General features: G+C 41.0%; 1 protein-coding gene across 1 annotated transcript in view; it reads left to right on the top strand.

Moving 5' to 3' along the window:
• The window catches only part of CDK19 (cyclin dependent kinase 19), a 217,847-nt gene that overhangs the window by 153,641 nt on the left and 46,166 nt on the right, over positions 1–18,040 (top strand). The window contains 1 exon segment of the mRNA XM_084623122.1: positions 17,916–17,973. Coding sequence (XP_084479248.1) covers positions 17,916–17,973 — 58 coding nt within the window.

The raw sequence follows: 18,040 nt of genomic DNA, 5'->3' as shown, positions 1-18,040 counted from the left end.
CAGGAGGAGTTGACTTGGACTGTGGGTTCCACCAGAGGGGAGGTCTCTGGGCTGTTCCCCGACCTACATGGTGGATCAGCAGAGACTGCGGGGGGTTGTTCTCTTTTTCCCCATGGTGGCCAGTGATGAGGTTATCTGAGCGAACGGCAGATTTGAGCCACGAAAGTGGTGAAACTGAGGGCTGCTGTGAATCTCCGAGGCAAGCAAATCCGCCAATAAGCGCAGGACCCACCAAGGAAGAGGAGGAACTTTGTCACATTATGTATGTGTTGCTGAAACATGTCCCGAGGTTGAAAACACCCACAAGCAGCCTTTCAGGTACAACAGTAAGAAGGCCAAACAATGTTAATGGCTTATTTAGGACATGCACACCAGCACAAGGATTACCCCAGGAACTGTGTACAATAGAAACATCTTGGAGATAGCACTACACAGTGGGAACTGTTTGACCAAGGTCACAGCAAAAGAGCTTTCCAGCAAGTGGGGAGAAGATGTAAAAGGGGGAAAATGACATTATGGGAGGACCTCGCTCTTCTGTACAACAAAGCACCTGGAAACACCTGAGGAACAAAGACTGAGCTTGTGCTGTGCAGATCTTTCTATACAGTGCAAGACAGTATTAGTTTGGGATTATCTCCCAAAAGGGGTGTGCATGTGAGTGCTGGGTGAGTCCTCTCACACAGCGCTGACTTCAGTCTGTTTCTGCAGCTGGATTTGGCCCTACCTGTGTGTGTGTGCTGCAAGAGGCTGGAGAGCCTAATTCAGCAAAACAGGGAGAGGGAATTCAGGCTGGTGGAGCAGGAGAGGCTCAGTGAAACCCCAGTACATCAGGTGGCATCCTGAACAGGGGTGGGGAGAAGGGGGGTGTCCAACCTGTCATAGACCTATCCTCCATTAATTTACCTAAGTCTTTTTTTCTAATCCAGTTGTAGTTTTGGCCTTCACAACATCTCTTGGCAATGAGTTCCACGGTTTGACTGTGTGTTGTGTGAAGAAGTGTACTTCCTTTTGTTTGTTTTAAACCTGTTGCCTATTGATTTCATTGGGTGACTCCTGGTTCTTGTGTTATGTGAAGGGTTAAATAACACTTCCTTATTCACTTTCTTCATACTAGTCAGGATTTTGTAGATGTCTATCACATCCACCCTTAGTAGCTTCTTTTCCAAGCTGCATAGTCCCAGTCTTTTTAATCCCTTTCCTCATATAGAAGCTGTTCCATATCCTTAATAATTTTTGTTACCCTTCTCTGTACCTTTTCCATTTGTAATATATCTTTTTTGAGATGGAACGACCAGAAGTGCACACAGTTTTCAAAGTGTGGGCATACAGTGGATTTATATTACACCTGAAGAATTTGCACCAAAAAATTAAAAATTATGCGCACAATATTTTAAAATTCTGTATAATTTATTTGTCAAAATAACACTATATAATCATGCCAGTTTCAATTATTTTGGTAATTTATTTCAAAATACCTATCAATAACTATATCTATAACAATATAGACACACAAAATTCCCAAGGAGTAGAGAGTTAAAGAAACCCCTACGACCACACAGTTCCTGTTTCTCTGCCCCTCCCCCGGCACAACCTAGCCCAGGGGGCCAGACACCCTACATCCAAGAGCCCAGCCATAGGGCACCCCCTAGCCCAGACACTTGCTCCCCTTAACCCCCAAAGCCCAGCTGCAGAGCACCCTCGAGCCCAGCCATTCACACCCCTTCACTCCCAGAGCCCAGCCACACCTCCCACAGAGCAGAGACATGCACCTCTGCCTCCCCAGAGCACAGCCATCACCCCCCCGCCCCCCAGCCCAGACACTCGCACGCACCCACTACCCTCCCAGAGCTTAGGGATCCAGAGGGAGAACAGTCTGATGTTGGGTCCTGGGCTTGTGTGGAATTTCCTGCATGCCGCCTCCTTCCTTCAGGGTGTTCCAGGAACTGCAGCTGCCTGAAACCCTCCCACTCTGTCCCCCACTCCCTGGCAGTGTCTTCTAATTGTGAGGTGTGGAGCTGGGCTCTGCTGGATCCAGCGGCCCTGCAGCCTCTGTGGGGGGAAAAAGGAAATTCGGCACAAAACATTAATTTCTGCATACATTCTGTATCATGCAGTGATGCAGAATTCCCCCAGGAGTATTATATAGTGGCATTATGATATTTACTGTCATATTATCTATCCCTTTCCTAATGGCTCCTAACATTCTGTTAACTTTTTTCACTGCTGCTGCACATTGATCAGATATTTTCAGAGAACTATCCACGATGACGCCAAAATCTGTTTCTTGAGTGGTAAAGCTAATTTAGACCCCATCATTTTATATGTATAGTTGGGATTATGTTTTCCAATATGCATTACTTTGCATTTATCAACACTGAATTTCATCTGCCATTTTGTTGCCTACTTGCTCATTTTTGTGAGATCCCTTTGTAGCTCTTTACAGTCTGCTTTAGACTTAACTATCTTGAGTAATTTTGTGTCATCTGCAAACTTTGCCACCTCACTGTTTACCCCTTTTTCCAGATCATTTATGAATATGTTGAACAGCACTGGTCCCAGTACAGATCCCTAGGGGATTGCTAGAAGGAGGATCCTGGGAACTACAGGCCAGTCAGCCTCACCTCAGTCCCCAGAAAAATCATGGAGCAGGTCCTCAAAGAATCAATCCTGAAGCACTTACATGAGAGGAAAGTGATCAGGAACAGTCAGCATGGATTCACCAAGGGAAGGTCATGCCTGACTAATCTAATCGCCTTCTATGATGAGATTATTGGTTCTGTGGATGAAGGGAAAGCAGTGGATGTATTGTTTCTTGACTTTAGCAAAGCTTTTGACACGGTCTCCCACAGTATTCTTGTCAGCAAGTTAAAGAAGTATGGGCTGGATGAATGCACTATAAGGTGGGTAGAAAGCTGGCTAGATTGTCGGGCTCAACGGGTAGTGATCAATGGCTCCATGTCTAGATGGCAGCCGGTATCAAGTGGAGTGCCCCAGGGATCGGTCCTGGGGCCGGTTTTGTTCAATATCTTCATAAATGATCTGGAGGATGGTGTAGATTGCACTCTCTGCAAATTTGCGGATGATACTAAACTAGGAGGAGTGGTAGATACGGTGGCAGGTAGGGATAGGATAAAGAGGGACCTAGACAAATTGGAGGATTGGGCCAAGAGAAATCCGATGAGGTTCAACAAGGATAAGTGCAGGGTCCTGCACTTAGGACAGAAGAATCCAATGTACCGCTACAGACTGGGGACCAAATGGCTAGGCAGCAGTTCTGCAGAAAAGGACCTAGGGGTGACAGTTGTCGAGAAGCTGGATATGAGTCAACAGTGTGCCCTTGTTGCCAAGAAGGCCAATGGCATTTTGGGATGTATAAGTAGGGGCATAGCCAGCAGATCGAGGGACGTGATCGTTCCCCTCTATTTGACATTGGTGAGGCCTCATCTGGAGTACTGTGTCCAGTTTTGGGCCCCACACTACAAGAAGGATGTGGAAAAATTGGAGAGAGTCCCGCGAAGGGCAACAAAAATGATTAGGGGTCTGGAACACATGACTTATGAGGAGAGGCTGAGGGAGCTGGGATTGTTTAGTCTGCAGAAGAGAAGAATGAGGGGGGATTTGATAGCTGCTTTCAACTACCTGAGAGGTGGTTCCAAAGAGGATGGTTCTAGACTGTTCTCAGTGGTAGAAGATGACAGGACAAGGAGTAATGGTCTCAAATTGCAGTGGGGGAGGTTTAGATTGGATATTAGGAAAAACTTTTTCACTAGGAGGGTGGTGAAACACTGGAATGCGTTACCTAGGGAGATGGTAGAATCTCCTTCCTTAGAAGTTTTTAAGGTCAGGCTTGACAAAGCCGTGGCTGGGATGATTTAATTGGGGATTGGTCCTGCTTTGAGCAGGGGGTTGGACTAGATGACCTCCTGAGGTCCCTGCCAACCCTGATATTCTATGATTCTATGATTTCCCTCTCTCCATTCTGAAAACTGACCATTTATTCCTATCCTTTGTTTCCTGTTTTTTAACCAGTTACTGATTCATGAGAGGACCTTCCCTCTTAGCCCATGACAGCTTACTTTGCTTAAGAGGGTTTTGTGAGGGACCTTGTCAAACGCTTTCTGAAAATCTAAGTACCCTATGTCCACCGGATCACCCTTAACCACATGTTTATATGCCCTCTCAAAGAATTCTGATAGGTTGTTGAGGCATGATTTACCTTTACAAAAGTCACGATGACTCTTTCCCAACAAATCCCAGCAAGTACAGACCAATAGGACTAACTTCAGTACCAGCCAAATTGATTAAAACTATAGTAAAGAACAGAATTATCAGGCAAACAGATGAACACGATTTGTTGGGGAAGAGCAACATGGTTTTTGTAAAGGGAGAGTCTGTGCCTAGTAGACCACATCTCCTCCAGTGTCTGGACTGGAGCCTGAGTCTGAGTCTCACCATTCCTCTGCTGAGAGCAAGTGTATGTGAAAACCCACTGGTAAAGTGTCCCATCCCACTTCTGTCAGTTACTCTGTTAGTTCAAATGGCAGAGGTCTGTGCATTGGAGCTAAAGGTTGTGGGTTATCTATAGGGCATCATATGTTGGAATTTGGTGTTTTTTTAAACTGAGGAAATTATACACAAAAATACATTAAAAGAACATTGTTAAGCACGCAAAAGATAGGAAATCCTAGAATTAAGGCTGCTTGTGCACTCTTTAATTACATGATCATATATTGTTTTTTTCCTCAGGATCCTTGCACCTGTCAATGAACAGGATGGAGGGTGTTCTCACCTTATGAGCAGCTATTCAATATTTTGATTTCTCCTCTCTTCTGCGTCTCAGGGAAATCTGTTCAGTAGTTTCTTGGTCTCAAATTCAGAACTGCACTCTTTCTTTCAACTGTTTAAAAATCAGTCCCTTGTACATTTCACGTTAAAACTACCATCCTGCAGAGGAAGAGGGTAGATGTCTGACTTAGTAAGGGAGAAGACAATAAATGCTGTCTTCATTATCAACTGTAAAGAAAGGGCATAGGGTGAAATTAGGTTCTGATTGTTTTGAATATGATTGAAGCATATCTCTGAGGCCAAAGTTGCTGCTTGTCTGAGAACAAACAGCCCATGAATATGGAATTTTGAAGCTACACTTCTTTAAAAGATAAAAATGTGGCTACACTTGGCTTTTTATTTTTAAACATCCATATTTATTTTCATTTCCATTTTCTCTGCAGTAGTAGCTTTTGGTCTGATGTCCATCCAATTTAAAGAAAAAGGGAGATGTCAAGGTGGTGGTATTGAGGAAACCAGAAATTCTAGGCCTAATAGTGTCCATTGTTAGCTTTCTATTTTCTGTATCATTCTTCATCTTTGTTCTTATTAGATCATTTTGTTTTAAAAGCCTTGCATTGCACTACTTACTTCACGGGCTTATTCTTCTTGTTACCTAATTGCTTAACCACATTTGCCTCTGTTACCCATTTTTCTTTTTAGACTTAGACTAATTTCAGTTTCAGTTGAATTATCTCCAACTGTTTTTTAAAAAAGATTTCCTACTCTTTTGTGCAGATTTCCTAGATGTTAGACATAATTCTGGCTCTAGTGTGCACTATAGTGGTCTGTATCAGTCTGGTCTTGTTGAATGTAATACTTGTATAAAATATTGTTGTGGAAGAAATGGTGAACTGCATTTTGATGAAATTCATAGATGCTGCTGCATTGAGAGGTAATGCTAATTGCAGTAGAACAGAGATATAATACAAAAAGAACTAGAGGGAAAATCTAGACAGAGAATGTAATGTAGTTAACTTTGGGAAAATATGAACTAATTAATCTGGGGAAAAATAACTTGAAATGCTGATAATTCAGTGGGAGGGAAAAAATTTGAAAGTAATTTTGTCAAAAGAGATCTCTTGTCAGGCTTATATGAGCTGGCTTTTCTTTGTAGTCCTATCATATTGCAATGTGAAGAACTAATTAGATACTGTGTCCTATGAGGTACCTCAATACCAGAAAGATGTTGACCAAACAGTTTTCTCACAATGGGTGGTGGAATGACAATACTATTCTGTGTTTCTGAATACTGTGTTTCATGTAGTTAAATACAGTGGAAGGAGCTCAGAAAAGAACACCAAAAACTATTAGAGGGCTGGAATGATTTAAAGAGCTAAAGAGCCATTATTGACTAATTACTATATTAATAAGTTTGATGATTGTCTGCAAAAACATTAGTTCAATAATGCAGTATGTTTGACTAAAATGTTTTGAGTTGAAGGGTGGATTTTTGTTCTGATGAGCTTCTGATTAAAAGCCATTTAATGACTTTTTTTCTATTTTATTGTATGAATGTGTTTCTTGTGGATGGGGGATTTTGGGGTAGTGCAGGCAAGCTGGGTGCAAGTTTCTCCAAACAAATCTGATAGTGTACCTAAATCCTGACCTTCAACAACCACTGGCTACTTTGTAGCAGACTGTCAGTGTAAAACTATGCAGCCTAATGGCTTTCTGATCTGTGTGTTTGTGATCTAAAGACTAGGAGGAAACCACCAAACTCATTTTTGCTTGTGTCTTAAGAATGAATTTAGATAGGTCTCCAAGGGCAAAAGGTTTATGCTGCCTAGCCTATAAATAATTGTTAAATAACCAAGACTTTAAACTTTATGTAGAAAAATACTTTATTTTTTTACAATAGAAAATGTCTATTTCATATAATTCTTTGTCCAGTGATACATTCCAACAGGGAAACACATTTTTTGGGGTATAAACAATAAAGAATAGTATATGGAAAGCTGCATGACCAAAGGAGGCTCTCATGGGAATGTAGTTCTTTATCACATCTCTGAAGAATTGTGTCACTGTATTTAAGTACAAGAACAGTAAATGTTACTACAATTAATATGCTACGATCCATTGTAGAATACTGTTCCTGTTATGACCTAATTAATTGTGTTCCTCTCAAGATTGTAGACAGTTTTACTTTTGTTTGTTTGTTTTTTGTTTTTTTCTTCTCCAACCACTCCCAGTTAAAGACTTCATAGGAGTTACATTGATTCAATAAACATCAGTGTTCTTATGGTCACGTTCATGTTTGCATTTCAAATTTTTTTCTTAAATAATAAATACTTGTTACCTCAGTATTTCCAGCTCTCTCACATTGAGATCTGTTAATTGCCACTGGCCCACTGATAGTAGAAGAAGAGAAAACACTATAATTTATATTTACTTCTTGTAATCAACTTGCTAAATTATATCAGCATCTAGACCCCTTGCTGCATATGTTTCAAATTTTCACACAAGTTGTTTGTTGCTGTTGATCTTGTTCTTTTTGCAGTTGTTCCTTTAGTATACAATCAAACCTCAAATGCATCTCAGCAGGGATTTGTCTGATCGTTTTTTATCGCTTGTAACTTAAATGTGAGACTTGCAACTCTTACTGTTTCTGCTGTTTCTATAGCAACTGAACTTGCCCAAGCCAGCAATATCACTTTGTTTCATAGCTGGCATTTTGTGTTCATAGTAAGGGGAGAGTTTGAGGAAAGTACAGAGTGTATTTATTGGGGTGCAACTGGGTCAGAAGTGTTATTTCAACCACTGCAATATTGACCATTTCTATTCTTTAGTCTTCATCTGCCTACAATCTTACATGGTTTTTTATCCTCCCTTCTTGATTACTGCCACTTCGTCTGTCCTCGTCTCCTCAGTTGTCTTGTTACCATGTTCCAGCATGTCCAGTCCAGCCTCAAATGCAAGAGAGATCATCTCAAGACACAATTATTTTAGGGAATCAAAGTACCATACAAATCTAGAGAAAAGTCCAAGATGTTTCTACTGTGAATATGTAGGCCTCCAAAAAGCAAAGGTTTCCTAGCAGAATTGAGATGCTCTCTGAAATGGTGATGAAATTTCCTAAGTCTTACTGTTCTGAGAGACTTCAGTATCCCTATTGACAACACCTTAAGCCCAATTTTTTCTCTCTGTACTTTCCACTCTTGGTTTCTCACAGGTCGTTTCTGGATCTACACAAACAGCTGGTCATATCCTGGATCTGATTTTTTTTTTTAAACCGGACATGGATAAAGACAGCACAGAAAATACACCCCTATCCTGTACTAACCACCACATTCTCAATGCTGATTTCAGAATCCTCCTGGCCTCCAGACAAGTAGAAGCTCATGTCCTGGTCAAAGTCCAAAACTTTCTTGTAAGTAAATCCCCACCACCATCACCAACGAAAGACCATCAGAAAAAAAGATCTAGTGAGTCACCAGAACCACTCACAAACCACAGACATTGGACACACTGGTGCTGAAGCATCTAGTTGCCCCTCACAGATGTCCAAGATTCTCTGGTGATCCGCAACAGAAAAATTGCGAAGAAAATTTGAGCATTGGAGGTAGAAGATACATGCATGTGCAGATAGGTTCTGGCACAAGGTGGTCTTGTAGCTGTTTAAACAAAGAAAAAAGAAATCCAATCTCTCCTCTACCATAACAGTCTCGTCGAAGCACACCCTGCTGTACTATTAGACTGCAGATTACCTTGTGAACTTTGAATGCCTCCACTCACTGCCAGAACCAATCGCTCTTGCTGTGGAGAATTATCAACCAGTTATTTAAGAAAAATATCCACTCACATCACTGTCAGGACACCAGATTGCACATACTGGATATTGGCATAATACAACATTTTTCCTCTCTGAATTTAATCAGTGCAGGAAATTCGAATGTGTGTTGATTTTTGTGGGGTAGGGAAGGGAGAGAAAAAGCATGTTGTGTGTGGACATGCCTATTGATTTTTGTTTTGGGTGAAGAAGGGCTGTATAAATGTTTTTTGATCAGGGAAGAGACCGAGAGAATAGGAAGATTTGTGAGACTACTGAGAGGGTTGGAATGGGGAACATGGGTAAGGGAAGCAATGATAGAGGGAGAGCATAGAAAGACTGGAAATTTGGAAGGAAGAAAAAGAGAACACAGAATATGAAAAGAAAGAGGAAGGGAATGGAGGGGAAAGAGAAGGAAAGGGAAAGATTGGTTACTAAACAATATAGCAAAATTAGATTGAGTGGCAAATAAACTGATAAAGGAAAAACACATGGTAGAAGAAAGGGAAAATAAAGTGAAGGGAAAGAAAAAAACAAATGCAAGGGACAAAAAGTAAATGTTTGCTTAAGAGAAAGTGCCTTTGCAAAATGGTATATTAAATGTCATTCAAAAAAAGATAATCTGTGCTGTGGAGGTGTGAATAGAAATTCACCAATGGCCAGCCCTGGCTGGCTATTCTGCCTCTCTCTTGTTTATTTTTAATGTTGTACAAAATTCTTAGATTCAGAGATTGTAAAGGCCATAAGGGACTTTACATAGTCTACTTTGACATGTATATCACAGGCCATTAAATTTTCACCCAGTTACCCCTAAATTGAGCCCAATAACTTTGATATTTGACTAAAGCATACCTTCCAGAAAGGCATCCAGTCTAGATTTGAAAACATCAAGCGATAGAGAGTCCACTACTTCTCTTGATAGTTTGTCCGTATTGTTAAAAAATTATGCCCTAATCTAATTTGAATTTGTCTGGCTTCCACTTCTAGTCAAGTTCTTGTTATGCCATTCTCCATTAGATTAAAGAGCCATTTTAGTACCTGGTATTTTCTACTGATGAAGGTACTTATGTACTGTAATCAAGTCACCTCTCCATCTTCTTTTTAATAAACAGATTGAGCTCATAAGTCTCTCACTGTAAGGCATTTTTCTAGTCCTCTAGTTATTTTTGTGGCTCTTTTCTGTAGCCTTTCCAATTTTTCAACGTGGACCTGCAGGATGTAGTATACTGGATGCAGTCCTGACCGCATGTACAAAAATATGGTCATATTGGAAGATCATTAGGTGCCAAAGTGACCTCTCATGACCAAGTTAGTCATAGCCCAAAATACTTAATGAAAAGCCACACTAATTAGGTACTTATTAAGAAGAGTATGTGGGAAAGATGTAAATATAAAAGCTTAATTTTGAAGCAGAAAGTTGATTTTTATGACTAAGACCTCCAGAATAAGTCATACTTTTGCATGTGTATGGATAAAAGGTATAAAATACAGCTTCCTGTGTATACAGTATTTAATCACAAAACAGCCAAGCTAGCCAGTTTTTGCCATGCAGGACATCAACAGGAATTTTGGCCTATATATTTTTTCAATGTTATTTTTCAAAAAAGCACAAATATAAAGAAAAATATAGTGAAATGAATTTGACCAATGTAATCTATGCAATACTGTTTTCAGAAATGACCTCAGTTATAAAAGATACACATTCACATTAATGCCTCCAGATCAGGCCATATTTTAGGGCATTTCCCCTACTTTTTTCACCCCTGTAAAATTTTCTCCTTTTGACAGTTCTTTCAACTAATCTGAATACACAGATGGCAAATTAGAGTTCCATTTTTGAGTATTATATGTTTTGTTACCATTAGAGAACTGGTATCCATTTCTTGCTTTTCACTGGAAGATTTAATTAAGCAGCAAATTCCAGTACACACGTTTTTGGAGAGGACCGTATCTATATATTCAGAACACATTTTTGCATATGCTTCTTCAATATTTTTGTAATCTCCGACAAGAGAGAATTGTATAACAGTATAGCTGCTAACTGGACATATCTCCAACATTTACTTCCAAAGTCAAAGGGAGTTGTGGGTGCCAAGCATCTCTGAAAATCAGGCCATTTATTTTATTTAAGTGCTTGTATAATGATTTAGGTGCCTAAATATAGGCACCTAGCTCTGAAACTTTTGGCCTAAATTTATAAATGTCATACTGTACATAAAAACACCGCATTAGGATAGATCAGGGGTCAGCAACCTGCGGCACGCGTGCTGATTTTTAGTTGCACTCTGCTGCCAACCAGGCTGCTGGTCCCACTCAGCCCGCTGCCGGCCTGAATGGACGGAACCCTGGGCAGGCAGCGGGCTGAGCGGGGCCGGTGTCCAGGCCCCCGGCTGACAGAGGCCGGTGGACGGAACCCCAGACTGGCAGCAGGCTGAGCAGCTCAACGCACTGCTGGTCTGGGGTTCCATCTGCTGCCCGCGCTGCCGGTCTGGGGTTCTGTCCGCCGGCCCCTGCCAGCCAGGATCCCCGCCGCCAGCCTGCTGCCAGCCCGGGGTTCCATCCATCCAGGCCGGCAGCGGGATGAGCGGGCCAGCGGCCGGGACCACAGACTGGCAGCGCGGGTGGCAGACAGAACCCCAGACCGGCAGCGTGCTGAGCTGCTCAGCCCGCTGCCAGTCTGGGCTTCCGTTCACCTGCCCCTGCCAGCCGAGGTCCCGGCCACCAGCCCCACTCAGCCCACTGCCGGCCTGGGGTTCAGTCGGGGGGGCCCTGTAAATGTAAAATTTATTACTAGCACACGATACCTTAACTTAATGAAGACTTGGCACGCCACTTCTCAAAGGTTGCCGACCCCTGGATAGATTCATCCCTGATGTTATTGAATTTGGCCCCCTGTTGATTTTATTCACAATACCTTGTCGCTGTGTGATATCTGGTTCTGTATGCTATTGTATATTTTAGAATCATAAAACACCCACTTGGAATTCCTTAACAACTTTTAAAACTTTTTATAGAAAAAACATTCAAAAGAATGTGATCAAAACAGCAGACTAACCAGCTTAGAAATCAGCTTAGGCACACTTCTTTGCTAGTTGTTGCAGCAGAGTTCTATCTCTAGATTAATTAAATACAGGTGCAGGAATCTTTATCACAACAATGTATAGACTATTCCCAGTTTTTTTTAATTAATAGGAAAACAGCTACTAACATGGATTCCACCATAGCCTATGTGCATTATTGTGAGCTATTTAATATTTTAGTTGCTGGCTAAAATATAATTCTCTTTGAAGAAACAACCTCTTGAACAATCTTGAGATCAGTGCAGGTTGTTACATGAGCCTAGGAACTCAGCTGTTCTGTGAGTCCTGTTATACTAAAGTTCTGCTTGCTTTCTGTTGTTTTGTTCTGAGCACATCTCCTGATGCCACACAGTCAATCGTTAAGTTGCAGTTCTGCTATACAATGAGTACATAAAAACAACATTGTGGGATTCTTTTTTGCCCAACTTACTTCCAGGTGAAATCTTTGCAGTTTACAAATAAATGATTGCCAGACTTGCAAAACTCAACCCAGAATCTAAGTTGTTTTGGGTTCGTTCTAGCCCCCAGTCACCCAAAATCAGGTTTCTGAAGTAGGAATTTATGTAACAATTCTGATGGTGATAGGGGCATGTGTAGACCCCATCTCCATCTCCCACGATCTTATTAGCTATGTTATGTTAACAGATTTAAAATATAGTAAAAAATTTACTTTAGTCAGTAAGCTAAGCAGATTGGGTTCCACTGTGTATTCAGAATCCTATCTGTTGAGTATGAAGGTTCCATTTTTGACAGTGATGATTTTCAGAGGAGAATCACACGTTAGGAACTTTAATGAAAGAATGACAATGTACACCACCTGCCCCTTAATTTCTGCAGGTTGTTTTTGATCACTGCTTTGATTTTTAGTTGTGGTAGATCAATCTGATGCTTGCGGATTTTTAAATAACTGCTTATACTTACAAATTTTTCTCCAAAAAGTTAATGCACTTTCTGTACTATAGTGATCAAAATGTCCTCACAGTATCAGTGACATTTATTTTATTTTATTCCACTCAAAGCTGCTATGATTGTCAAGGTAGCAACAAAAATATATTGTGAATAGATGCCTTTGAGAACAAAATAAACACAACTTGATTAAGCAAGCATGGCTTGTACCAGTATATTAATGAGGAAAAAGGGCAAGGGAAGTTTCCAGAATGAACATCTTATTTCTTAGTGTGAAATGTGAAAAATCTCCCTAAGGGGAAGTGCATAATGTGCTTCTCTCTTCTTGTCTTTATTTCAGTCACAAGATCAAAATCAACATTTAGCTAAGCACTGTCGGTCAGGTATCTTTGCAGTTGTGATGCTTTAAGCATCACATATTTAAGGGATTAATTGTACCTTGCTTAATATTTAATGTGATATACTTTTCTAGTGGCTGTCTTTCTCTTCTAAGCCATTCCGGTGGTCTTCCAGTATATCATTTTGGCACACATTATCTTTTGTTTTTTATGTTCTCAAGGCAATGTGATGTATGGCCCACACTGTTGAAGTGGAGCCCTTTATTATATTGTCAAAAATTACACTTTACCTGGCACTACTGACATTGTACTGACTAGCTGGAAACAGAATATACTAATGCTTTATGCAATGATTCAGCAGTTTAATTGTGTCATGGTGCCTGAAATTGGGCCTGCTCTTCCCTAGAAACACAATATCAGCTTGTACAGTAACTCCTCACTTAACGTCCTCCTAGTTAACGTTGTTTTGTTGTTACGTCGCAGATCTATTAGAGAACATGCTTGTTTAAACTTGTGCAATGCTCCCTTATAACGTTGTTTGGCAGCTGCCTGCTTTGTCCACTGCTTGCAGAAAGAGCAGCCCATTGGAGCTAGCTGTCGGGGGTTTGGAACCAGGGTGGGCCGGCAGCCCCCCATCAGCTCCTCTAAGTTTCCTGTGTGGCAGCCACCCAGCAGGGTACCAAGCACCGGGCAGTTCAGGTGTCCCTCCCCACACTGCCATGTGCTGCTCCTGCCCTCTGCCTTTGAGCTGCTCCCGGGAGCCTCCTGCTTGCTGTGCAGGGGGTGGGGGAGAAGAGGGGTGCTGATGTCAGGGTGTTCCCCTCCCCCCACTCCTGTACCCCACCTCCACAGAGCAGGCGGGGGATACCATAGGGCTCAGGACTGAGGGAGCTTGCTGGTAGCAGCTTCTGTCTCAACTTGCTGATATACTTAAAAAGGCAGTGTACTTAGAGTGAGGTCAGCGTACTTAAAGGGGCAATACACATTTCTCTCTCACACACACGCTTGCACACACACACACACACATCATGTGTGTGTGTTTGTCTCTCTCTCTCTCTTGCGCGTGCACATACACATACGTTGTGTGTCTCTGTCTCACACACATGCACCCCCTGGCACTTTGGAAAGTGGAGGGAGTGGTGCGCTCCAGTGAGATAGCATGGATTCATCACCACATTCAGTTTCCGCAGGGAATGTTTGCAGCCACTGCCATGCGTCTGTTGTGTCTCTTCCCTCCATTCATGCTGTCTTGTAGAGTAAGGCTACATTAACAATAATGTGTTAACCCCTAAGGGCTCAGCCGAGTGCTAGTTCATCATTTAGCAGCATGGCATTCCCTGGGAAATAGCCCACCCTCTGACTCCACCACCTCAACCAAGCTTCACAATCATCATTGCTATGTACAGTATTAAATTGTTTTTTTAAAACTTATACTGTGTATATAATGTCTTTTGACTTGTGAAAAAAATTTCCCTGGAACTTAATCCCCCCCATTGACATTAGTTCCTATGGGGAAATTGGATTCCCTTAACATTGTTTCGCTTAAAGCATTTTTCAGGAACATAACTACAACATTAAGTGAGGAGTTACTGTAGTAGTGGCAGTAGCAAGATGGGCACATGTGAACAGCTGCTTATGATTTCATTGGATGTCTGCTCTGAAAAATGAGCAGCCTTAACTTAAGTGGACAGCAATCATCCATCATCCTCAACTGTTCTTGGCAAGTGTCCTTATTTGAATATTTACTTACTGTAGATAACATGTGAATATTATTTGTTATTTAACATTTATATTGTTGTAATGTAGAGGTTTAATCCAGATCAGGGCTACACTAGACAGTCCCTGTTCAAAGTTGCTTACATTTTACACAACTTTTTGAGTATGCCTATGTAATGACTACTACATTCATATGTCCACTGTGTTGGTGACAGACACCTCATAGACACCAACTTCTGAGGTGCTTTTAACTTGGACAATGTCTGCTATAGCCAATTTGATATTTACAGCAAAAGTTTGCCCACTTTCCCTTAAATGTCCATTTAATTATAGTTAAAAGTTCATCTGTGTGTGCAAAGTGAGAGCAAGCATCATCTTTTTCATTTTGCCTAGATTTGCTGAAGAGACTGTGGTCTATATTTTTTGCAATAACCGTGTGCTAAAATTGATACTGTCCTTGCCAAATGCATTCTCTGTTAAGAGACTTTGAGAAAATCTTCTTTTAACTTCAGGGATATGGTGTTAGGAATTGATAAACTGATTGAGATTATGGCATGAGTTTTGTTCACTGTCTCTTCTAATTCTTGGAGAAAGTCGAACTTGATGTGACCTGTTGAGTTGCCAGCAGTTTTGAACTGTATATTTAAACCTACTTCATGATAATGTTTGAATGAAAGTATCTAAAGTTATGCTTTGAAGGTTGCTGTTGTGTATCCCTCTATTTAAATAATTTCACATTTAAAATCTCATTCATTTTTTTTGTAGCTGTTAATACAATAGTAGAAAATCTTCCAAAATATGTGTATTCATGTTTAGGGAAGGCTAAGCCCTGCTTATTGTTGAATTGTACAACAATTGTTGTAATGTAATATGCACATTTTATATAGCTAATGTTTGGAATGGACAATTTGTTTGCTTTGAACACTTGCAGATTGCAAGAGATGCTTGTAAAGACTTTGTATTATCAGCCAAGGCTTAATCTGCACTAGAAAAGGTTTGTCTGTAAAGCTATGCTGTAGACACTCTGGCAAAAGATTGCTTTTGTTGGTATAGCTTATACCAGTTCCCCTAACAAAATTAGCTATACTGGCAAAAACACATTTTGCTGGGATAACTGTTTCCACATGAGGGCTTTTGTTGGTATAAAAATGACAGTTAATAAAAATCACATTCATGATCAACAAAAAAAATTGTGTGGACCTGGCCCAAGACAAGGACTTCATGGGCTACCATTCAAGAAATCTAAATGTTCTTGACAGTGTTCTTGGGTTCCTGCTTGTGCCTCACTGTAGAAATTGCTGACATTTTAATTATTTATAAGTGTTTTTAAAGGTAAAATTAAAGTAATTAATAATTAAAAGCAGATGAAGAGGTTTTGTGCAAAGGACAATATTAACTAATATTGCAGTGTATTTCTAGTGAGAACTCTCAGGGATCTGTTCTTGGTCCTATGCTATTTAATATTTTTAGTGATGACCGGGAAGAAAACACAAAATCATCACTGATAAGGTTTGCAGATGGCACAGAGATTGGGGGAGTGGAATATTATGAAGAGGACAGGTAACTGTCATAGAGTGATTTGGATGACTTGATAAACTAGGCTCAAGCAAACAGTAGGTGTTTCTTTACAGCCAAATGTAAAGTCATATATCTGGGAACAAAGAATGTAGGCCATACTTGCAGAATGGTGGACTGTATGCAATTGCACTGACTGCCATAGAACTCCCTGGCATAAGGTTGTGGTGTTGCAGGGGTTCTTGTCTCTGCCATCCCCCTCTCTCACCCTCCCCAGTAACCACTTCCTTGGTCCCATAAGAGCCTGTCTGTCTGGGTTCTCTACGGCCTGGCCCTCTGGCCAGGTTACTTAACTGGACACCATTACATTAGGCTTGAATAAAGACTGGGAGTGGATGTGTCATTACACAAAGTAAAACTATTTCCCCATGTTTATTTCCCCCCCTACTGTTCCTCACACGTTCTTGTCAACTGCTGGAAGTGGCCCACCTTGATTATCACTACAAAAGGTGGTGGTTTGTTGTTTGGGTTTTTTTTTCTCTCCTGCTGGTAATAGCTCTCTTTACCTGATCACTCTCGTTACAGTGTGTATGGCAGCACTCATTGTTTCATGTCTTCTGTGTATATAAAATCTTCCCACTGCATGCAGCCGATGAAGTGAGCTGTAGCTCACGAAAGCGTATGCTCAAATAAATGTGTTAGTCTCTAAGGTGCCACAAGTACTCCTTTTCTTTTTGCATCCCTTTCTAGTGTAAGAAAGATTCACCTGTAAGTTCAAATAAAAATACATACTCATAACTCTTCTGCCCCCTTGTGCTACTCTGAAGTTCTCTGCCTTTCGCCTGCAACCCCTAGGTCCTGCAGAGCTTCTTCCTATATTGTTTCTTTCCAGCAAGTCTCCCCTACTATAAGCTGCTCCCTATGGATATCTTCTAGTCTGTCTTTACTAGGCCCTTCCCAGAAAGCAGGAACTCCCCTTTTCTCCTCTCTCCTGGGTCTCCCCCCCCCCCCAGACTGTGTTCACAGGTCGGTGATCCCCTCTCACTGATCCCCTGCAGACTTTTAAGTCTCCAGACAGCTATCCCCTAGCTGAGTGTGATGGTCACAGGCAAGGCTGTGCCTGGCTTGCCTTAAAAGGCTAGACAGCCTGTGACAGGGACTCTATCCTGGGAAACAGTGACTGAAAAATTCTTACGTGTCATAGTTGCTAATCAACTGAATATGTGCTTCTGGTGTGACACTGGCTAAAAGGGCTAATGTGATTGTAGGATGCATAAACGGGGGACTGGTGAGTAGAACCTGGGAGGTTATATTGCCTCTGTATTCTGCACTGATGCAATTACTACTAGAATATTGTGTCCAATTTTGGTGAGCAGAATTCAAGAAGGATGTTGAAAAATTGGAGAGGGTTCAGAGAAGAGCCACGAGAATGATAAAAGGATTGGAAAACCTGCATTAATAGTGAAAGATCTAAGATGTTCCATCTGTGTAGCTTATCAAAGAGAAGGTTAAGGAATGATTTAATCACAGTCCATAAGTGTCTACAGGAAGAGTAGAAATTTGATAATAAGGAGATCTTAAGTCTAGCAGAAAAACATATAACATGATCCAGTGACTGAAAGCTGAAGTTAGACAAATTCAGACTAGAAATAAGGTGCCAATTTTTAATAGTGAGGGTAATTAACCATTTGAGCAATTTACCCAGGGTTTTGATTGTCTTCCTCATAAGGTGTCAGTCAGTTGAATATTCTGCTTTTTATTTTTCAGAAACCAGCAAACATTCTGGTAATGGGAGAAGGTCCTGAAAGAGGAAGAGTGAAAATAGGTAAACCTTTCAATAACATATTCATTAGATATTCAATGAGTAATGAACTTTCTACGCAATGTGGTAG

This window comes from Lepidochelys olivacea (assembly GCF_965140295.1).
Source record: "Lepidochelys olivacea isolate rLepOli2 genome assembly, chromosome: 3".
NCBI classification, from domain to species: Eukaryota; Metazoa; Chordata; order Testudines; family Cheloniidae; genus Lepidochelys; species Lepidochelys olivacea.
The sequence above is the reverse complement of the archived record's forward strand: the minus strand, read 5'-3'. Positions and strand labels throughout refer to the sequence as shown.